The sequence below is a fragment of the Pristis pectinata genome, chromosome 13 (assembly GCF_009764475.1).
Source record: "Pristis pectinata isolate sPriPec2 chromosome 13, sPriPec2.1.pri, whole genome shotgun sequence".
Classification (NCBI taxonomy): Eukaryota; Metazoa; Chordata; class Chondrichthyes; order Rhinopristiformes; family Pristidae; genus Pristis; species Pristis pectinata.
In genome coordinates this window covers 3,085,124-3,108,531 of record NC_067417.1, presented here as the reverse complement: position 1 = coordinate 3,108,531, position 23,408 = coordinate 3,085,124, and the positions used below count along the sequence as shown (strand labels likewise).

The following is a 23,408-nucleotide window of genomic DNA, read 5'->3' as shown; positions in this document are numbered from 1 at the left end:
CCCACTTATTATTTATATGCTGGTAGAAGAATTTTAGGTTGCTACCTTCCCCCACACCACCTCCCCCCCCCCCCCCCCCCCCCCACCCGCCTTTAAATAAATCCCAGTTCACACACAGGAGAACTTATTATTCTGTCACGTGAGTGAACCATTTGGTTAAAGTGTGTCAAAAAGTTTGAATATCAGTACTCTGAGGAATGGAACCGAAATTGTCATCCTCTTAAAGAAAGGAAACAAGGTTCTTTATCTCCACAAACTACACTACAGAACACACAGCCCACCTCTGCTGAAGTAAAATTGACTCTCAGTTAGACTGGGAAAATTCACCAAATGCTGCCCCGCCATGCTGAAGTGGGTTTTCCAATGCCACTTTTTCCTCCAAACTCATCAGGCTCCCCTCTAAATCTAATCTCCTCCTTTTTGCATTTCACCTGACAGCAACACCTTACTGAAACCAAACTGGCTACTGAATATCCAACTAAATGAGGCAAGCTCCATTCCATCAGCTGTGCTCTAATGCTAATTCCTTTTCCCTCTTTTCTCTCACCCCCCCCACCTCTCACCTTACTTGACCACTTTACAATGTCCTCCCACCCATTTCCTTTTTCTTCCTTGGATTTCCCTCTACTTCTAACTGCCTTCTCTTCACCCTGCTGGCTTGACTCAATTTCTCCCTGCCCCAGGACCACACATTTTGCAAGTGCTTTTAGCTTTGTTTCTTCATGTACAACAAATTGGAAAATTAATTAGCCATTAATAAAAAAAACTAAATTGCTCTCAGTAAAAGAGAGTGAGACATTTTCCATGCCATGAAAACTGGGAATTGGAAGTTCAGATCTGAACATTTTAATTCATGCATAGCTCTCTTCAAATAATGCCCACAGTATCATTTGATTTTCAATATTACCTCCTCCTTTGATGTTTCTGAGTGGAAATACAAAATCAATATTCAAATGCATTGATGCTGAATGTACATGGATTACTCCTAGCAACTACTCTCTAAGGAGATGCAGACAGCACCATCTTTTATTTTAGTTGCACAACAGAAACAATTGATTATTTTAAAGTTGCAAGTATATGGATTCAGAAAGGGCCATGAGGGTCAGGGTTGAATGTATCCTCCAATGGAAAACACATTATCTGAAGAGTATATGGTGGGTAGAGAGAGCACAAGAGATCCAACAACATGCCAACAACCAAGGCATGTGTGGATTCCTCAGTGTCGTCAACAATGTCGAAAGCACAAGCACCCAAAGACCAACCCACTGGAGTCAAGGATGAAGGGGAAGTCATCTAGGCCAGAAAGGTAGTCAGCGCTGATTGGAATTGGGAAACTGGGTGGTAATGCAAAGGTGAAAGAAGGCAAGATCAATTGGGGAGGATAGCCAACATCTCGCTCTGCATAAGATTTCCGGTTCCTCATCACAACCACCCTAGATGATCGTTTCCCGGTCACCACATGCTAACTTTACTGCTACAAACTGGGGCTGCAGGTACAGGGAAGCAACAACAAGATCTCAAGTCTCCTGAGTGAAAGGCTACTCAGCACCCTCCAAACTGGCCCCACAGAAGTATCTGTAAAGTACAATCATTGAAACTTAGAAAGACAATGCATGTGGGCCTCGGGACATTTCTATCTTTATATGGTCTCTCACTGTCTCATTTGGTGCAGAGGAGGTATCACTGCAAGCAACACTGAGATTTGTCTTTGGTGGAAATCAGACACATATTTGGAAAAACTGCTCCAAAGAAAAGAGCTGCTGACCTTGCAGACTCCAGAAGTATAGCCTGATGGAGCACCTCATGTCCATCCAAGTAAAGCCTTTGTTACACCTATAAAGCACTGTGCTGTCAATGCACGTGCTTCCTATCCCTTTCAGAACCTCTATTCTGAGGGGACCTGAGTAGCATTGACTGATGCCCACAATTATTTGTACCTTCTTTACACTTCTTTTGAATAATAGCGTCAAGTCCAAGTCTTGGCACTTAACCTGCCTTTGTGAGAAACAGCAGAGTATATAAGGGAAATGTAAAAGAGCAAAGAGTCATTGTACCTGTCTCTTTCTTAAATAACATATAATTTCATTTGATTTTTCTTCTTATAACATGGTTTACCTGTAATCATTTCCTACAACAGTTGAATTAAATATTAAGTGCAGAACTCAAAGGTATAATCAAGGTCCCAGAATCAAGAACTGCACTCACTTTTTACGCAGAAATCTTTCGTAGATGTTTTAGCCAAGTTTATAGAATCTGTCTGCTGCATACGGAAATCTGTAATGCAAGAAGTAGTCCTTTTGATTGGAGTCAAAAAAATTTCTGTAAAATAAAATATTATAATGTTACAATGTACTTGAAGTCAAGTATAAACTTTATTATCATCATGAGTTCTCCTATCTGATTATCATAATCACTATAATTTAGAAACAAAAAATAGGAGCAGGTCACTCAACTCTTCAAGCCTGCTCTGCTATTCAATATGACCATGAATGAGCATCCAAATTTTTTGTCTTCTCTTCTAGCTATCTCTCCATATCCTTCCAGGCCTAAGAACAATATCTAGCTGATTTTTGCACAAACAGACAGTCCACTGGGTTCAGTAAGCATTCCTTCCTGAGAACTTTCCATAAGCTGATATCTCCTTAAGTCAGAAACATTCATTTATATAGTTACCTATATCATATCGTGTTACATAAATTTTCTATAATTCTTTCATTTAATTGAATTATCACCCTAAAATTACTCATAATTAAAATATTGGAATATTTACTATATCCCATCATTAATGAATACCATGAAACATTTTATTATTATCATTATTACTGGCTTGAAAAAATGCTTTAAAAATGTTTTGGATAATTTGTGTAAAGTCAGATTTCTGTAAGTCAGGTCATTTGTCACCCAGGGAGCCCCTGTGTTTTATGAGTTGGCTTCAAACGTTTGCTGTGATAGAGAATTCCACAGGTTCATCATTCTCTGGAAGAAGAAATTTCTCCTCATCTTAGTATTAATGGCTTATTCCTTATCCTTAGATTGTGATCCCCCAGCCACTGGGAACACCCTTCCTGCATCTAATTTGTCCAATTCCTGTTGGAATTTTGTTGATTTCCATGAGATCTCCTCTTATTCTTCTGAACTCTACAGAAGAAAAGCCTAACTGTCTCAGTCCTCCCTCCACAGCAAGAACATCCTTCCTCAGATAAGGAGACCAAACTGCACACATTACTCAACAGTCAGATATATTAGTAGTTACTGCAAACTGACGATCTGTGTACCTGTGATTAGAGAACAGACCATTAATAAATTCCAATTATCTACTGTATTGTTTGCGGAGCGATACATGGCCCAAAAAGAAATAAATATGCCAACAGCTTTGAGAAGTTGGGAGAGAAACCATGCATTTGATCACTGAAATATTTTTCTTATGGTTCACACCTTCCATTGGATTGCATGGACACATTACAATTTGACAGATTGACTGTACAAATATGTTTATGAATACAGCCAATTGCCATTTTAAGGAATGATGAACTGGTTACTTACTTTTGTCAATTTGCATAATGTCACTGGCTAGTAACTTCTTAAGCTCCTTTTGTATCTGTCCTCACATTCTTGTATCACTTTATGCCGATCACATTTGTTAGGGCAAGACTGAAGAATCTTACTGAAATTCCTACTATTCAAAGATGCTGCTACAGTTGAACAACCTATTAGGGATGAAACAAACTGGCATGAGTTTCCTTCAAGTCAATGTCTGCACCATGTATCTTCTATTAATCAGAATTTAAAAATTATTTTGTTGGACTAAGAAAGTGCCCAGCTCCACTAGTAAGGTTAGAATTAATTACATCGGACAAATTAGACAGTGTACATCTGTCTCCCACACTGTTCAGTGAGCTGATACTAGCAAGAATGGCAGCTGTGTTAGAGGGTACAACACATAACCTTTTGAGTCTAAGGATTACAGAGAGCATAACTCAAATGGGGATCGTGCTGTCACCTGTTGTTCATCAGTCTCTGTTATAAGAAGTGTATACATGCTAAGGATATGGGTGAATCACTTTACTTATGAGAATGACTCAGAAACATATACCATCACTTTCAAGAGAGGACTAGAGAAAAAATTATGGCAGCAATTATGATGAAATATATTGAGTAAAGACTTTCCTTCAGTGCCCTCTTTCAGATATTGGCTAGCTTACTGTACATTTCTACCATTTCGAGAGTTCCAATTTTGAGAGTTCCACCACTACCACTTCCCACCCTCCATCCCACATCCAGAATGCAAAGATTTTAGAAAATGGTTCAGTGGGAAACAACCACCATCTGATACCTGTCACTCTTTACTCACATCCCTAGGTGAAAAGGGTTGGAAGTCATTCAACAATGCTGGTATAACACTCACATCGTAGATGAGCAGGATCCAGTGGATATAGTGTATTTGGGACTTTTAAAAAGGTTTCGAAAAGTGACACACGAGGTCATTAAACAAAATTAGAGCATGTGGGATTTGAATATATTGGCGTGAATTGACAATTGAAGAGTAGGAAGAAAGGATTGGGGGGGCTGTGACTAGGGGTATGTTGCTGGGATTAGGGCTAGCGCCCAGCTTTTCAGAATCAGTATCAATGATCTGGATGTAACATATCCACGTTTGCTGATGGTACAAAGCTGGGTGCATTGTAGGCTTATGAGGAGTATGAGAGAGGCTTCAAGGTGATATGGATAGGCAATGTGAATGGACAAGGACATGGCAGACCAAATGTAATATGAAAAATGTAAGATCATCCACTCTGGTGAAATGAAAATTTTTTTAGTTGGTGCAAGTGTGAAAGGTGTAGGTGTTCAGAGGGATCTGGGTGTCTTTGTACATGAAACAATGAAAATTAACACACACCTAGACGTGAGCAACTAGGAAAGCAAGCGAATGCTGGGCTTACTGCGGGCGGATTTGAGTGCAAAGGTAAAGATATCTTACTGCAATTATATAGGGCCCTGGTGAGATCACATCTCAAATATGTGTACAGATCTGGTCTCTCTACCAAAGAAAGGGACTTTTTTATTTCAAAAATAAACTTATTCATAAAATATATGAAAGAAAAACAGTGCACAGCTTTCCTTTACGTTCGGTGTAATCATTCGTAGCGTTATTGGTTCTACACATTTATAGCGTGAGCAGGTTCTGTATACAGAGCACCATTGCCACCCATGTAGTGCACCCCTTTGGGTAATACAAAACATGTAGTGTTTGAGAAGATTTTACACAGGGCTTGCCCCTCAACATCTAGTGGTGGCAGGACCTTAGACTGCAGTTCCTTCCCCTCAAACCCTTTTGTGTTGGCTACACCAAGCTTCAGTGCATCCCTTAGTATGTACTCCTGCAGTCTGGAATGTGCCAGTTGGTACCATTCCTTTACAGATATCTCATTGTACTGGAAGACCAACAAGTTTGGGCAGACCAAAGTGCATCTTTCACCAAGTTGATGATCTTTCAGCAGCACTTGATGCTTGTCTCGGTATGAATGCCCTGAGAACAGCCTGTTGATCAGAGAGTCCTCTGTCATGCAGTTGGTCAGGATGAACCTCAACAAGGACCCTTACATCCTTTCCAGACCTTTGCAAATGCACAGTCCACGAAGAAGTGGGCAATTGTCTCATCCTCATAATGGCTGTCCTAAGGGCACGTGTGCTAGCAGTGAGACACCAAGCATGCAGGAAGGCTTGGATGAGAAGGGCCATTTTACTGCAAAAGATTCACCAGATTGATCATTGGGATAAGGGATTTGTCCTGTGAGGAGAGATTATTAGTGAGGCCATACTAGGTTTATGCTCTCTAGAGTTAGGATAGCTGATGTCACTAAAACATACAGAATTCTTACATATCTAAAAGGGTAGATGCAGGGATGATGTTGCCCCTGGCAGTGGTATCTTGAACCAGCGGTCACAGTCTCAAAATTTTTTTCACTCCAAGGGTAGTGAAGCTTTGGAATTCTCTAGCCACTAGGATTGTGGAGGATCAGTCTTTGAGTATATTCAAGACAAAGACTGATAGATTTTTGGATAATAAGATATCTTATTAGTCACATGTACATTGAAACACATAGTGAAATGCATCATTTGTGTAGAGTGTTCTGGGGCCAGCCCGCAAGTGTCGCCACGCTTACAGCGCCAACATAGCATGCCCACAACTTCCTAACCCGTATGTCTTGGAATGTGGGAGGAAACCGGAGCACCCGGAGGAACCCAGAGACAAGGGGAGAACGTACAAACTGCTTACAGACAGCAGTGGAATTGAAAAATCAAGAGATATCGGTTAGTGTAGGAAAATGATGCTTAGGTTAAAGATCAGCCATAATCTAACTGAACAGCATGAGTAGAAAATGGCCTACTCCTACTTCTATTTCTTACGGTTTTAAATCATTAGCCCATGGCCACATATATACTTCGATATAATTTTCCAATTCAGCATTTTTCAGGAGTTTTAAATTTATTAGCAAACTGACCTAAAGTGCATGATATTGATTAGAAAATATACACAGAGATTGGTTTATTCTATGATTTCATTACATGCTGTATTACTAAATGTATTACTTTTAATTTTACATACATTTCTACCATTCATTTTTTTCTTACTATGTCTGTATGGGGCAACCACAATTCAGATTCACTGCTTCTCAGCTGGAAGGTGGGATGAGGGGAGGGAAAATTGTAGCCTCCTTGGAGGTTGAGCATATCTCAATGTATTTTAACCCAGCTGCCTCTCAATTAGGGTTACATAATAAGAAGGGGGGAAACTGAGACACGGATTTCTGCCTACTTTTCTGATCTTTGCAGATATTTCCTGAGTGTTAACCAAGAAAACTGGCCCGCTGACTCCTTATTGGATAAGTAAATCTAAGCCATCCTATCAGATAATTTAGTATCTATTAACCAGGTTACAAAATACAAGGGAATAAGAGACCCATGGAAAATGTTACAATAACTAAAACCACAGTAAATATTAAGGTGGGTAAAGATACAACGAAACAGTTTGATGACATACCTGAACATCGGAAATCTTGACCAACATTAAGTGAAGGTACAGAATAAGTAAGATTACCACTGATTTCATTACCAATTAGGTCTGAACACAGAATCAATGGATCTATAAAAAAATAATGCATTAAAACATTTATTTTAATATCTTATTTAGTAAATGAAAAGGTTCACAACTTGTTTATAGTTCTCTGGCAACATTTGATTTTTCATATGGATGCATAAGCTCTTCTTAAAGATGAGATCAGCACAGTGGTGATAAATTATCCTGACTCCGTAAATCAAGATCTAATATCAGTTTGGGTGGAGGTAAGAAATAGCAACACAAGTCACTGGTGAGAGCAAATCTATAGGCTCGCAAACATAAGCTATACTATAGGACAGAATATAAATTGAGAAATAACGGGGCTTGCAAGAACAGTATTGCAATAATCATGGGAGACTTTCATCTTCATAAAGATTAGACAAATCAAAATGTAGCCTTGAGGTAAAGTTTGGAAAGTGTATTCAGGAAAGTTCTTAGAAGAATATGTAATGGAACAAACCAGGGAACAGACTATTTAAAATCTGATCATGTGTAACAGGAGGGGACTAATTAATGATCTCATCGTCAACAATTCTCCAGGGAAGAGTGATGACAACATGATAGAATTTTGTATTCGGTTTGAGAATGACAAATTTATGTCTGAAACTAGTGTTTTAAACCTAAATAAAGACCATTTCAAAAGTATGAATGTGAAGCTGGTTAAACTGGACTTGGAAAATAAATTAAAAGGTAAGACAAAAGGTAAGCAGTCGCAGACTTTTAACGAGATATTTCATAAAATCCCAACAAAGATAAATTCTATGGAGAAGAAAAGACTCAGAGAGAAAGATGATCCATCTGTGGCTAACTAACAAAATTAAGATTGGAATTAAATGAAATTAAAATAAAAGGATTACAATATTGTGATTAATGATAGACCAAAAGATTGAGGTGTTTTTTTAGAAAAGAGGAAAGGATGACTGAACAAGTAATAAAGAGGGAGAAAATAGTCTAAGAGTAAGCCAGAAAGAAATATACAGACTGTAAAAGTTTCTAAAATACATAAAAAGGGACAAGCTAAAGCAAATGATAGGTCCCTCAGAGGATGAAACGGCAGGGAATTAATGGGATGCAAGGACAAGCAGAGACTTTGAGCAAATATTTTGAATCCAGAATAAACACTCTTGAAAATAGTTGAAAATCCAGGGACAAAAGTGAGGGTGGAGTCTAAAGTGAGTAGAGAAAAAATATTAGTCAAAATAATGGTATGAAAGACTAACAAATCCCTGAAACTGATGTTTTTTTATCCTAGGGTCATAAAAAAAATGGCTGCAGAAATAAAGGCTGCACTAGTTTTGATCTTCCAAAATTCCCAAGATTCTGGAGAGGTTCCAGCAGGTTGGAAAACTGCAAATGTAATGCCCCTATTCAAGAAAGGAGGAAGACAGAAAGCAGGAAACTATAGGTCAGTTAGTCTGATATCTATTATTGGGAAATCTCCAAATCAATTACGAATGAAGTAATATAGCAGGATATTCACTAAATTATAAAACAATTTAAGTTCAGTTAACAGGGAATTATGAAATGAAAATGGTCCATGACAAATTTATTGAACATCATTGAGGATGTAAGGAACAGGGTGGTTAAATGTGAATCAGTGACATTCTGAATTTAGATTTCCAGATGGCATTCAATAAGGTGCCATATACACAAAGTAAGAGCTCTTGTTTTTGGAGATAATATATCAACGTAGATAGAGGACTGGCTAACCAACAAAAACAGAGAGTTAAGATAAATGGATCATTTTCAGGTTAGCAAGTTCTAACTAACCGGAATGCAAAAGGATCAATGTTGGGACCTCAATCACTTACAATCTATATTCCTGACCTATATGATGGTATTGTAGTGTATCGCAGCCAAAATTGCTGGCAAAGAAGTTATGGGGAGGATGCAAGAAGTCTGCACAGTGATATCAACAGGTTAAATGAGTAGCCAGTGGCTCTGATATGCATAATATAAAAAGGCTGTATTCAGTGATGGAACAACCAGTTATGAGGTTTTAAATAAACTTGAGCATTGACACTGAGGCCAGCAGATGCTGTGTGCAAGACGTTATGTTAGAATGGACAACCTTTAATAGATGTTTCATTCGTAATTTCAGCACAATATGCTCCTATTTTTTTTTCTAACTGTTCAGCTAACATTGTAGTTTGTATCTAAAATCTTTATATTGGTGAGAAAAGAACGTAGTACATGACTAATAAACGTCAAAAATTTGTTTCCTCCCGTAGATGCTGCTCAACCTGCTGAGTTCCTCCAGCAGATTGTTTGCTTCACCAGGTTGATTCCTGGTATGAAGGAATTGTCTTCATGAAGAAAGACTGAGTTGGTTAGGACTATACCTAAAACGTGTAAGATTCTGAGGGGGGATTGATCAGATGAATGTTGAGACCACATAGGATTATCTAGAACTAATGTGTATAGTTTTAGGATAAGGATTGCCCATTTAGATTGAGATGAGGATGTGTTCTCTCAGAGAATCTCCTTGGAATTCTCTACCCCAGAGAGCTGTCGATGTATTTAATAGATTCACGGCTGAGATAGAGAGGTTTTGATCTGGGAGGGGGTCAAATGTTATGGGGAACATATGGGAAAGTGGATCTAAGGCCAAGATCACATCAGCCATAATCTTATTGAATGACGAAACAGGGTCAACTCCTGCTCTTATTTCCTACATGCTAATTCTGTACTGGGTAACTAAAACGTGCATGTGAATTCCTAGGATCATCTTCATTCCTGCCTCTGTATCTAGTACCATACCCTAACCAGTGATGCAACCTAAGATTTAGAAATCAGATGCTCAGCCAGTTAAATATTAAGTAACTAAATGATATAGAACAGAATGATTCCATTCTCTGCTTGAATAGTTGATTTCAGCCAAGAAGTGAGAGGCACTAAGAACAGGTTTCAGTGCCCTGAGAATACACACAGCCAAATCACCCGAGAATTCCAACATCGCCATCACCGATCAGCAGCATGAATTTTAGCTAATTCTCCTTGCATATCAAAATGACACCAAACCTTTTGCTTCCATGCCAAGATTAGCTAACTCAGAAAAATATTCACTATGGTTCAATGCATTGTGGTGCAGTTTACCAAAATGCATTATAAATAAATTGCTTATTTTATTGAGAAATTTAACTTATACTTTGGATGATCCAGGTAATTACTACACACACATAACTTGCTATTACATTTCTAGAATTTATAACAGGTGGACTCATAATGTTTGTGTTTATCACTTAAGTATATTGATCAATCTCTCCATTTGATTCAAGGGTTTTCTCATGCTATTATCATTCAGCTTTGGATGAGAAGTGCAACTTACCAATATATTTCTGTTTGCTTCTCTTTTGCCTAGTTGGAGCAGACCTTTTGAATAGGTCCTGGCTGTGAAAGGAAAAACTATCATGAACATTGTAATACTTAATTTGGACTTAAAGAAGGAACCATAAATCTACAAAGATTAAAAAGAAATGTTATACTACTTCAAATATTCTGCTGATCATATATAAATCATATATCTGCACACACTGTCTGCATAGACAATATCACTTCCTGTTGTCACAATTTTGTCACATTCACAGAAATTGGATTTTACCTTCTATTGGTGCACTAAACATGCACTGTATGTGGCGCTGACATTTAATTGCATCACCCACAAAATACATTAAAGATTCTGCTAAGATGTAATTTGTGTGGTTCCTGATGGGAGTTGCATGAATAGTTCCCAACTCTTGAATGTTTACCATTCTGATCACCAGGAAAGCTGACAAACCTTGAAAGAACACACCTCTGGCAGCCACAGAATAGCTGCATGAAAAGTTTGCCATGGAGGTGAAGGAAAATGTGAGGTAGAATAGACAGGACAATCTTCCTGTGTATGGGAAACCCTACATAATCATTTGTCATGCTCAGGTCCCATGACACCAGTGAGCCTTACTTCATCACGAGGTGTGGGGTGATTAATGATTGCTGCAGTGGCTCTTATATACATAACATAAAAAGGCTGTATTCAGTGATGGATCAACCAGTTATGGGGTTTCAAATAAACTTGAGCATTGAAACTGAGGCTACCAGATGCTGTGGGCAAGACATTATGTTAGAGTGGGCAACTTTCCAATAGATGTTCCATTTGTATTTCAGCACAATATGATCCTAGTTTCTTTCTAACTGTTCAACTAAGGTTGTAGTTTATATCTAAAATCTTTAATTATACAGTGAGTAAAGAATGTAGTACATGACTAATAACATCATCAGGTACTGACTGTTTGATCAGCTTGAGGTCACAGTGGCTTACTCTTGCACCTAATTCGTTCTTTCATATGTGACTGATGCTAGAAAATTATCAGATGCGCTCAGGTGCCAGAAGTGCCTAGGCTTGTCGGTCAACATTTTCTCATTACTTTCATCTGGCAACAAGGTTTCTACAAATCAATGCAACTACATCCTCAAATTAATTCTTCTTCTAGTAGCTCAGTCCATGTCCAGAACATACCAGCATGTTGCAAGACACCACTGCTATGCTAAATGGGATAGATTAAGAACAAAATTAAGTATCACGAAGAGCAAAATTATATTCTAACATAATTTGTAATCTCATGTTTGGTATCTCCTCTTTTATCATCAAATCAGATGATCAGCCCTGGTTCAACAGAATTATTGAACAGTACTGTATATGAACAAGAATATGTGGAAATGAGGAAATAACTTGATGAAGCTACAACATAAGGTGACATTAAGAAGAGTGGAAGCAGCTTGCAATAGACAGAATTAAGTGCCAATGGATCAAATTAACCTCTTTAGTTCTGCCACATGTGTTCTTGAAATGATAATCTCCAGGAGTGCTACTCTGTAAATTCCCTCGATCAAACAGTCAGCTGGAAATTAGCAGAAGGAGACTGCTCCATGAACACCTCCATTTTCAATGACAATATGGCCCAGCATGAGTTCAAGTCAGGATTGAAATGATTACATTAGTCATCAGATAGAAGTGCATATGGATAGTCCCTTCACCACTTTCAAAAAACTACGCACACTTATACCCTGGATCCCTGTTCTTGTCCATTTTTAGAATCGTGGCAGCTAGAATATATTGCTTTTTCTCATTCTTCATACCAAATGAAACCACATATTTCCTCTGCCACATATCTGCCCATTCTGCCAGCCTATCTGTATCTACTTGGTCTATTACTCTCTCCCTCACATTTCACTTCGCCTTCAAGTTTTGCACCGTCTTCAAATTTGGGAACTATATCCTGTACACCCAGTCCAAATCATTAATATACAGTATATTAAGAGAAGTGGTGGAACTATTACTGACCCCAGGGGATTCTGCAGTACACTTCCCTTCAGTCTGAAAAACAACTTATCACTATTACTCTTTGCTTCCTGTTCCTTCACTAATTTTCTATCCATGGTCCTATAGCCCCTTTTATCCCTTGGCCTTCAATCTTAATGACGAACCTATTATGTGGTGCCTATAAATACCATAGCCACCCCACTTCCCTCAGTGATCCTTTCTTCTACTTCAGCAATAATCTCTATCAAGCTACTTGGACATTGCGTGTCCTTAACAAATCATACTGGCTTTCTCTAAACAATATGTATTTGTTCAAGTGACTGTTAATTTTGTTCCTGATTATTGTTAACTGGTTCTATAGTTACTGAGTTAATGCCTGCAATCTTTTTGAACAAGGATTCAAAATGTGATTTTGTATTGTGTTCTGCAATTCTGCATTGATATGCAGTTTTCAAACTTCAGGCAACAATCCTGAATCTATAGAACTTTGGAAGATGATAGCCAGGGTCTTTGCAATTTTTTTTCTCTTGGCAACTAATTTTCAGCTGGGGCAGCTGGCTTATCTACTCTTAAGTGCATTTATCCTTTTTCGTACCTCCTCTTCAGCAATTCTTAGCCCATCCAAATTTTCAATTACATCTTCTTTGTATCCTTGATGAAGAATGATGTAATGTACTTATTTGGTCAGCCTTCAGACCTCCATGAGTAAATCATCAGGCAGCAACTTTACCAATAAGATTATTCCTGGAAAGAGATTTACACTAGCAGCCATTGACAAAACAGATTGAAAATCGAAAAAAACTGCAGCTAGAAATCTGAAACAAAACCAGAAAAAGCTGGAAAAACTCAGTTCAGGCAACATCTGTGGAAAGAAAATCACACAGTGTGTTTGGGTAAGAGACCATTCCTCAGAATGGAGTTCTGACATAGAATTGCAAGCCCAAAAAATTGGCTCTTTTTTTGACACATGCTGCCTGACTTGCTGAGTTTTTCCAGCATTCCCTGGTTTTGTTTCGAAGTAAATTGAATTACTTTTTGGCATAGAAAAAGCAGGCTAATGGTTTGCACTGATGATTCCCTCTTGGATTAAAAGATGGACACCATTTGTTAATACAAGATGAAAGAAGATAAAGAACATTGAACACTACAGCACAGTACAGGCCCTTTGGCCTTATTTATAGACCATTCATTTACTTACAAATTCCTTTTTCTTTCAAACATTCTCTGGATTTCCAATTTAAATTATAGAAATTTCAATAAGCCTCAAAATCTAAATCATGTGGTTCAAAATCTGACAAAGCTAAATTAAACCTGCATTCCATTCATACACCAGCTAGTGGTTAGTGATGCATGCACACATGCAATGAGGAAGATTTCTGGGCTAGAGATTTGTTCATCGTTATATAAGCTTGATGCATAAAGTACGTAATGTATGTGAGTTGAACTCCACTTCTGAAATTTGGTTTTACTCATCTCAAAGGATAATGAACTTCTATGTATCAATCCTCCAGCATCCACAGTTTCTTTAATGTCTCAGGATATCCCAGAGATGCGCAGTGGAGAGGCTACCATTTTGTGGAATGACCATTTTGCAAAGACTTCACAAACAACAATACAATGAATAATCCATGTATCTAATTATTGTATAATGTTTAACCCATTAGTACTAAATATCAACATTTTGCAAAACCTTAATACATCTTTCCCTTTCAGGTGCTGACAGGCTTGCTGCACATATTTCTTTTGATTTCAATTAAACAGCAATGCAATTTTTCTTTTTACCTTTTAAATGACAAGTTATTTTTCCTACTTACTCATCGCAAGCAGTGATATGTCTCTGTTCACAATCTTGCTTGTCCTTGGATTCTTGCTTTTCTTTTGATGTACCTGTTCTTAGTACTTTCGGCTCTGGCACCGTTATTAGTTGATTAGTAGCCCTTCTACATGTTGTAATCCAAGACCTTTTGCCAAGTTGCTGATCAGTTTCTCGAAACCCATCTCCGTCCTGAGTATCAGAGATGTCTTGATGCCCTTTGTCACAAGCTGCCTCATTGCTCATATCGTGCTTCTGACTATTTTCATTCCTTGTTTTGACATCAAAATTTATTTGATCAACTTTAATGTTATCAAACTGAGATGAATTCTTATTTTCTCTAATTTCTTTCTGTGGAACATCATCTTCCACAAATATTTGTCGCCTGACTTTTTCCTAAAACAGAAAATATATAAAATTTAAGTTACATTATTTTATAATTTAATTTGAATAACTAAAGCTTAGGATGAAGATTTCAGTATGTTTTTGGATATAAGCATTGCTGGCAAGGTCGAGAAGCTAACGGCCATCTTGTACCAATACAGTTCATGTTATTATATATAATTGTCTACCCCCATACAGTTCAACATATATGTTAGTAGTGTGTGCTGCCTTAGCTGGGACAATAGTGGACCAACTGCACTTGGTACAAGTGCCACTTGGCAAAACAAGAAAAATTAGCCAATGCATTCACACATGATAGTCATCTAGCATGCAATATTGGAAAATGAGAAAGACAAACATTATGTAAAGCACAAAGTGGTTCAGGCTTGTTTCAATACCAAAATGTCAAAATGATCCTTCGAACATTGCTGCCACAACTCAAACTAAGAATGGGCAGTTGGGTTTGCTGTTCAGGAAATGCAAGAAACCTTTGATCTTGCACATCAGCACATAAGCATTAGGACAAAAGAGGAGGAGCAAATTGGAGGAGCTGGGGGAATGAAGTCGGGATAAGGAAACAAAGTTTGACAATTAGGTCATGGGATATGTTCTTACAGCTCCCATCCCTATTTTTTGATCCTTACCTTCTCACTGCAATGGATATTGCTGAAGGAAAGGCCCTCCCTATAGAGAGGAGAGTTAATTAAATAGAAATTTGGAGGGACAATTATACCCAGCTCTCTTCTGTAAATTCTATTCAAAACAGAATTGAGAATGAAGATTGGCTTCAAAGTATGGAGGTAAGGGGAAAGAATTAGGAAACTATTACCCATATGCATTGGTATATTAAAACAAAATATTCCTTCATGAACAGCAAAAACTAAAAGGTTATATGAATTAAGATTAATAAGTGCCACACCATTAACTGCTGATCCTGGTATTGATTTTTATTTTCTTCAACTCCAGAACTGGATGAATTGAATGTAGGAATAATAGAACCTTCCTCTCTGTATCCAGTGACTCCTTGGCAGAAATCTAATTTTCTTTTTGCTGGGGTAAAATCCTGATTTTTTCCACATCTTTTCCATTCATTTACTTTTGTACTATCCATGCATGGTTTATCCAAGGGTTGCTGTTCTCTGAAATGTTTCGCTGATACACCTTTCTCTTCTTTCACCATCTGTTTCATTCCTGTGAGCAATGAATCACGTAACCCAAAGCCCAGGTGTGCAAATGAACTTGGTGCTGTAGTTGCTTGGTGTACATCCACGTCTCTAGCGTTGCTGGTCAGCTGGTTTTGGGAGAGTTAATGAAAAGCAAAGTGAAGTAAAATAATGTAAAAAATATAACTTTTTTCAAAATGGCTAATTACCACAGAACCTGTACCAGGGGATCATATGGCTGCTTATCACAGGAGTCCCCAGGTTACAACAGGGTTCCATCCATGAGAATTGTTAGTAAGTCGGAAATGAACAAAAAGTGCGTGAGAGAGGATCACAGAAACAGCTGTGATGGGAGAGCAATCAGGCATGGAAAGAGCGGCTGCCAGCTGGCCTCAGTGAGTGAGCGAGTGGATCTCCTTAGCGCTCTCAGCTCTACTTGACCCAGCCCGATTGTTTCAGCTCAGGGAATGGGGCTGGTTGGGGGGGAGGTTGCCTGATGTGACCTGACCTCAGCTAGCACAAAACTTGGAATCTAAAACTAGTTTCAGCAATACTGAGGTACAGAATGCTGAGGGGGGCATAAGGTAGTGTGGCGTGGTGTGGTGGGAATCAACTGTGGTCCCCTACACCTGGCAGAGATCGGGCAAGATGGGAGTGAAGTAACTGATGTTTCTTGCTCCCTTCATCACACTGAAAGAATAGCCACTTGAACAACAGTGTTCGTCAAAGACTAGTTTTAGCACATGGAACTATGATTTATAATCCAATATCTTCAGGAGAAAAAGGGAAATATCACTTCAGATTTTTTTTAAATACACAAGAACCTGGGATTCATTGCCTTCGAACAGTGCACAAAGCTCCAACAAAATGGAATACTGTGACACTATGGGGAAGAGCTGATTCTGAACAATGGCAGTGTAAGTTACCTCCTGGTGGATGCCTCATGGCGACACTAGAGCTTTCAGGAAAGTATGCTTGTCATTCTCTCAGCTGTCCCAGCCATAAAGTACGAATGGTCAAGGAAGGCAGCACAAACAAAAAAAACTAAAGTAGCTGGGAGAAGGCTCAAAATATGTTTCAATTTTCTTAAAGCATTTCCATATTCCTTCTACTACTAACCTCACGGTACAAGTTCACAAATGAACTCTGATAATTAAGGCATCTGAGGATAATGACTAACTTATTTATCTTAAGCTCAATCAAACACTAATTCCTAACTCGCACCACTCCCATTCAACTATTATTCCTTTCAAATTCTTCCTTGGCCTTGCCTCTTACCCTTTCTCTAACTTCATTCTGCACCTTAAACAGTGTGCTCCTCCAATTCTGCATCCCCCTCCCCTTCCCACTTATTTCTTTTACTGTACTTTTGGTGAGTAAAGCTTCAGTTTCCATGCCCTTTATTGTGGAACACTCTCCCCAGTGCCCTCTGCCTCTTCAGTTCTCTTTCTTCTTTAAAATCTTTTTGGACATCTGCTCTAATGCCTCTTGTAGGGCCCACATTTTTATTTTTCTGATAACACTGCTGCGGAGAGCATTCTGAACATTTTATTAAACTAGAAGAACTACATAAACACAAGATGTTGTTTAATAAAAAAAGAGAAAATCTAATTATACAATGCTTAAACATTTAACCACCTCTTGCTGCTTTTCTAATGTCTCTATCCTATGCAGAAATTCTTCTGCAAATTTCCAGTAATTTCTCAGGCTGATATCCTTTGGATTTGAAGTAACTGTGTCTTCTTTTAACTGACAATTCTCCACCAGACTGTTCGATAGTTTCTCAGCTTAGAAAGAGTCAACAGCAAATACAAGGATAAGTAATAAAATCAAATGTAAAATTTCCAATTCCAGTTAACATCTGCATTATCTGACAGCCAATATACAGTTTCATAGGCACCAGCATTTTATTTTGGATTTGGCATGGAGCTAATATTACTAAGGTCACTATTTACTGCCCAAACATACTATATCTGAATGTGGCAATGGGCTTTCTACTTTGATTTTTGCAGATCTTAAGGTGGTAGAACTCCTACTAAACAAAGAATTCTGGGATTAACAAATAATGAAGGCATGGCAATATATGTCCATGTTAGGATGGTGAGTTGGAAGGGAACTTGGTCATAGTCATACAGCACAGAAACAAGTTCTTCGGCCCACCATGCCCATGCCAACCATCCAATACCCATCTCTTCTAATGCCATTTACCAGCACTCAGTCCATAGCCTTCTATGCCTTGGCAACTGGCAATTCAAATGCTCATCTTGTTTAAAGTTGTGAGAATCTCTGCCTGCAACAATCCTCTTCCCCCTCCCACTCAGAGCATTCCCAATTCCTCTGGATGAAAAAGGTCCCCCTCAGATCTCCTCTAAACTGCTTACCCTAAATCTATGCCCTTTAGTTTTAGATGTTTGATTTTAATATTGCAAGACTTGGAGGTGATGGTATCTCCATGCACTAACTGCCCTTCTCCTACATGACAGAGGGTACAGGCTTGAGGGATGTTGATGAAGAGGCCTTGGTGAGTTGCTGCATTGCATCTTGCCACAATGCACTTGTGGTGAAGGAAATGAATGCTGAAAATAGTGGATGGGTTGTAGACCAAGAAGCCTGTTTTGGTGTGGAAGGTGCTAGATTTGCACTCATTAAGATGAGTGCACGGCTTGAGCTCACATTATGCCTGTGCTTAAGTACTGAGGCTTGATGATTGAGTCTAACAAAGTGTAGAGTATTATATCTTGTCTTGAGTTTCATCGACAGTATACGGAACATGCTTTATCACAAATCCTAGGCCAGCATAGGGACTCAAGTGAACCCAGTGACAATGTCCATTTAAACCTAGGAGGTGCAAATTGGACATGTACAGAGACTTTTGGAGAATCCTTGTCCCTGCATTATCAATTCTGGAAAGACAGTGATGGTCAGGGATTGAGATATTTGCTGCCTTTGCCCCGCTCCTGCAGGCATTGTGTAAATATATTTAATCAGTTAAGCTTCTGATCAATTGTGACTGCTCCCACCCAATGGCTGGGCTGGTTTGAGGAGCTAAGCTATAATATGGGATAAAAGGATAGTTTTCAGGTTTGCAAGCTATAACTAGTGGGTGCCAAAGGGATCTGTATTGGGGCCTCAACTATTTACAATCCATTTAAGGACTTTGATAAAGGGACTGAGTGTACTGCAGCCATATTTGCTAATAATGTAAAGATTGGTGGGAAATCAAATTGTGAGAATGCAAAGTGTCTGCAGAGGGATATTGATAGATTAAGTGAGTGGACAAAAAAATTAGCTGAAGGAGTATTTGTATAAGACTTTGCTTTGTCCATTTGGAAAGAAAAATAAAAAAAATACATATTATTTATGTGATCTGGCTGTCTAGTGCACAATTCTCAAAAGGCAAGCATTCATGTACTGTAAAGACAACAGAATGTATTAGTTATTGCTATGGGACTTGAACATTAAAATAGGAAGATAATACTTTAGTTGTATAGAGCACTGGTGAAGCCAATCTGGAATGCTGTATACAATATTGGTTTTATCTAAAGAATGATGTTAATGAGATGGAAGCTGTCCAGAGAAGGCTTACTGGACCAATACCTGGAACAGGAATTGTCTTATGAAGAAAAGGTGGAAATGCTTGGCTCTTTCTGCTGGAGTTTAGAGAAGTGAAAGGTGATTTGATCAAAACATATAAGATCCTGAGAGGCCTTGACAGTGTGGATGTGGAGAAATGTTTTCTCTTGAGAATCGAGAACCAGTAGTCACTGTTTACAAATAAAAGGATTCCCATTTAAGGCAGAGATGAGGCAAAATATTTTCTCTCAGAGGATTGTGAGTATTTGGGACCCCCTTCCTCAAAGGGTTATGAAAGTGCCTTTGAATAGTTTTAAGGCAGAGGTAGATGGATATGTGTGATTTTGAAGGGGGAAAAAGGTTACTGTGGGTAGATGGGAGTGCGAAGTTGAATGTTCAAATCAAATCAGCCAGGATCTTAAGGTGAAGCAGTCTTGAGGAGCCAAGTGATTTATCCCTTCTCCTATCTGTATAATAAAAATGTAATGGATGTCTTATTCTGAATAAGCCTCACACCTATCTCACAGACTGTAAAATGAAATTGGAGCTTCATTCTGCTATTAATGGATGAGAACTTTGCTTCCATTTGAAGCTAAGCAACTTTCTTGAAATTGTTAATACAGTTTGGCTACAGTGTAAGGTTGGCAGTAATTAATTGTATCACACTAATTGAAGACTATACTGAAGATGTTGTACTGGCTTCCATGACTCTACAGGTGTAAATAGTTTGAGTGTGCAAGAGAAGGATGCTTTGGGATTTACGTGATCCTTTCCAGAATATAACACTTCCTGACAACACCACTAGAAAAGTTGTTCTCTTCAAGATACTTGCCTTGGGGTTACTATTGTTAACTACAGACCTCAATGATGACTAGCTTGTGGAAATGTAATTTGTGCAGACATTGCTCTTCTGAAATTTAGCTAAGATATGGCTTCTTGTAAACCCAGTTGGATAATTTCTTCAATAATGAATTTTTAAAATCTTCCTCCAAAAGGTGTCTGTGTGCTTTGGAGGCTTCTGTTGCATGTCCATGTCATACATCCAGAAGAGTGGTAGGTCAAGATAAATCCCCTTTGTGAATCAGTTTGAACATTTAGGAGGTGCAAGGAAAGCTCAATCTTCAGTATGAGCAGTGTCCAGAGTAACCTGTTAGCCTGAAGAGAGGTGTGCAGCAATCTGGCCTTGAATGCAGGTTTTGTGCAACTGGCCTTTAAAAAAGCCTTGTTATAAAAATTGGCATTAGTAAAATTAGTTATTCCATGAGTGAACAACAACTGATATTTTTCAAACCAGTGTAGTTAAAAATCTTGCTTCTGATGTATTTTGGAGGTTGATCTTAATTTCTAAAGTTTCATGCCAGAAAAAAAAACACTTGCAAGCATAAAATCTTACCAAAAAGTATGGAGATCATGTTACAAAAGTACTGACACACTCAGAAACATATGCAAAACAGATCCACGTAACACTAATGTGATTTCCAACACACCACTCATTTGCTTTGGAAATGTGTGAATGAATTTCCAGCTTGTGATGTCTTGCTAAACTGTGGCTAAGCTTGCTTAACTAAACGGATGCTTTTCTATGGGAGGAACTGGGTCCTTTACACAAAGCAACATTATATATATACCTGGTTAAACATTTTTGGAAGCTGTTGAGTATACCATGAGTTTGGCACATCACACATCTATTGATCATCTTTAGTTGCCCTGAGAAGGTGGGTTTTCTGGTAAAGATGTTTTAAGATAACTTACTGGCTACTTCAGAGGGCATTAAGAGTCAACTATATAGTAAGATTCCTGGTTATGCCAGTCAAAAGTAATTGGATGAAATAATGACGACCATATATGCAACATTCCAATAAAGCATCTGGTCAAAAGAAACAGGAACCTAATTGTTTACTTACTTATGAGCTGACAATTCTGTAGAACAAAAGTGGCTGCTTTCCTCTGCTCCTCATCCTGGGATTCAGCTACTATTTGGATCATTAGTGGAAGCCCATTGCTCTTCAGTAACTGATACTGATGCACCTCTGAAAAAAAATTAAAAAAAAAATAAAGCATCAAGCAGAATCATTGTAAAGGGTGTTTCCCAAATGTTAACTAATGCATTGGTTAATTTCATTAATTTATTTTCCCCATGGTTTAACAGAGTAATGATATTGTTTGGTATGGCATTAATGTTAATTGTAATGCTTCTATGATCACTCTGGTTGACAGTCATGAACTTTGCATGAACTTTAATCCACAATTAAACTCTGGGCCTTCCTGGTTTAATTTCCATACAATAATCCCAGATTTGAAACAAAGTATTCCCTTTTAGTCTAAATTAGACATTGTTTGAACTTCTTACTGATTGATTTAGTTGTCCAGAAAAAAATCAGGTAAACAATGCACTTTGCAAGGTCTCTCCATTGTCTCATTAAACTTGGAAATAGAGTTGCAGGCAACAAAAATAAATGAAGTCTGCAAAGGTTTTTAACCTGAAACAATTACAGTTTTTATTTCCATTGTTTAATTTACTGCAGAAAGCCAGCCTTGACAAGTGCTGTTCCTCTTATCACCATCATTTATCTCTTATACCTGCTTCATTATGCATTGTTTTTCCTCTATCTTTTTTGAAATAATTCTATTTAAATTATTCCTTTTTCTTCAATTCTGATAATTGCTTATATTTAAGTGCCATCTTATCTGTATTTTTAAAAGTAATTGTTCTAATTACTTAATTTTGGTTTTGTCTAAGAAAGGTTTTCCCAATATAGGATAAAATACAGCTAACTCATAAAAGTGCCTATAAAGAACTGGGTTATGACATTGTTAAACTGTATGTTAACAAAACTTTCTAGACAGTAACATATAACTGCTTGATGCCAAACGTCTTTACAATTTGCTTGTGTGACTGGCATGTTTCTATTTTTCCTTATATAATTCAATTTGATTGATTATTCATGGACTACTCTGGATCAGTTTAGTACACATTCATCGTGTCCAAGGGTCAGGTTACTTGAGCAGAAGAATAGCTTTAACTCCAACTGACAGTGCTCTGTAATAAAAAAGGACATTCATGACATTGAAGGGAAGGATCAGACAGCGGAATAAAAAAAAATTGGAAGGTTGTAGCAAGACAGGAAACTCCTGAGGCTACAGACTTGTACAATAGACATATTATGCTCAACATCTGTAATGTAGGCAAGGACACCATCACAGAAGCAAAAAACCAAGAAATGCATGATGGAAATCACAGATCTATAGAATGGTTACAACAGGGAAGGAGACCATTTGATCCATCAAGTCCATACCTTTCCATGTAAAAGTAATCCACCATGTCCCATTACTCCTCTGCCATAGACTTGAAAATTCTTTTACTTATACAGCTTTCTTTTGAATGCTATAACTGAATCTACAACCACCCCCACCCGACAACAAATTCCAGACCCTAAACATCTCTGTGTAAAAAAAAGTTTTCTTCATGACATTTTTTCTTTTGCCAATCACCTTCATTCCATGTTCCCCAGTTCTTGACCCCTCCATTAATAGGATAAGTTTCTCTCTATCTTCTCTCACTGTACTCTTCATAATTCTAAATCCCTCTGGATCTTCTTTGAACTACATCTGCTCAAAGGAGAACACCAACAGTTTTTCCAGTTTATCCATGTAATTAAAATCCTTCATCCCCGGAATCATTTCAGTAAATTTCTTCTCCAAGTTCTCCAAAGACCTTTTATCTTTTCTGAAGTGTAGTACACAAAACTTAGCAATGTTTTAGAAAGATAATCATGGTTCCCTTGTGCTTGTACTTTATGCCTCTCACTTATAAAGCCAAGGATTACATATGCTCTTTCAACAACTTCCAATGAACCATGCACATGTATCCCCAGATCTCTCTGTTCTTGTACCCCTTTTAGCATTCTGTCCTCTAGTTTATATTGTCACCTCTCATTCTTCTTCTGCGATACACTGGACAACATAGCGACCAATTACATTTAGCACAATTTCACAGCAAGAGTAAAATGTGGGAAAATGCAGTGTTATCCTTGTACAAGTGTGTTGTATAGG

At 38.1% G+C, this 23,408-nt stretch overlaps 1 protein-coding gene across 1 annotated transcript in view; it reads right to left on the bottom strand.

Annotated features, from left to right (window-relative positions):
- The window catches only part of terb1 (telomere repeat binding bouquet formation protein 1), a 112,826-nt gene that overhangs the window by 35,250 nt on the left and 54,168 nt on the right, over window positions 1-23,408 (bottom strand). The window contains exons 10-17 of the mRNA XM_052028679.1: window positions 21,260-21,385; window positions 17,421-17,569; window positions 15,539-15,910; window positions 14,237-14,631; window positions 10,449-10,510; window positions 7,043-7,144; window positions 3,579-3,707; window positions 3,265-3,275 (exon numbers count right to left, since the gene is read on the bottom strand). Coding sequence (XP_051884639.1) covers window positions 3,265-3,275; window positions 3,579-3,707; window positions 7,043-7,144; window positions 10,449-10,510; window positions 14,237-14,631; window positions 15,539-15,910; window positions 17,421-17,569; window positions 21,260-21,385 — 1,346 coding nt within the window. The remainder of the gene's footprint in view (window positions 1-3,264; window positions 3,276-3,578; window positions 3,708-7,042; window positions 7,145-10,448; window positions 10,511-14,236; window positions 14,632-15,538; window positions 15,911-17,420; window positions 17,570-21,259; window positions 21,386-23,408) is intronic.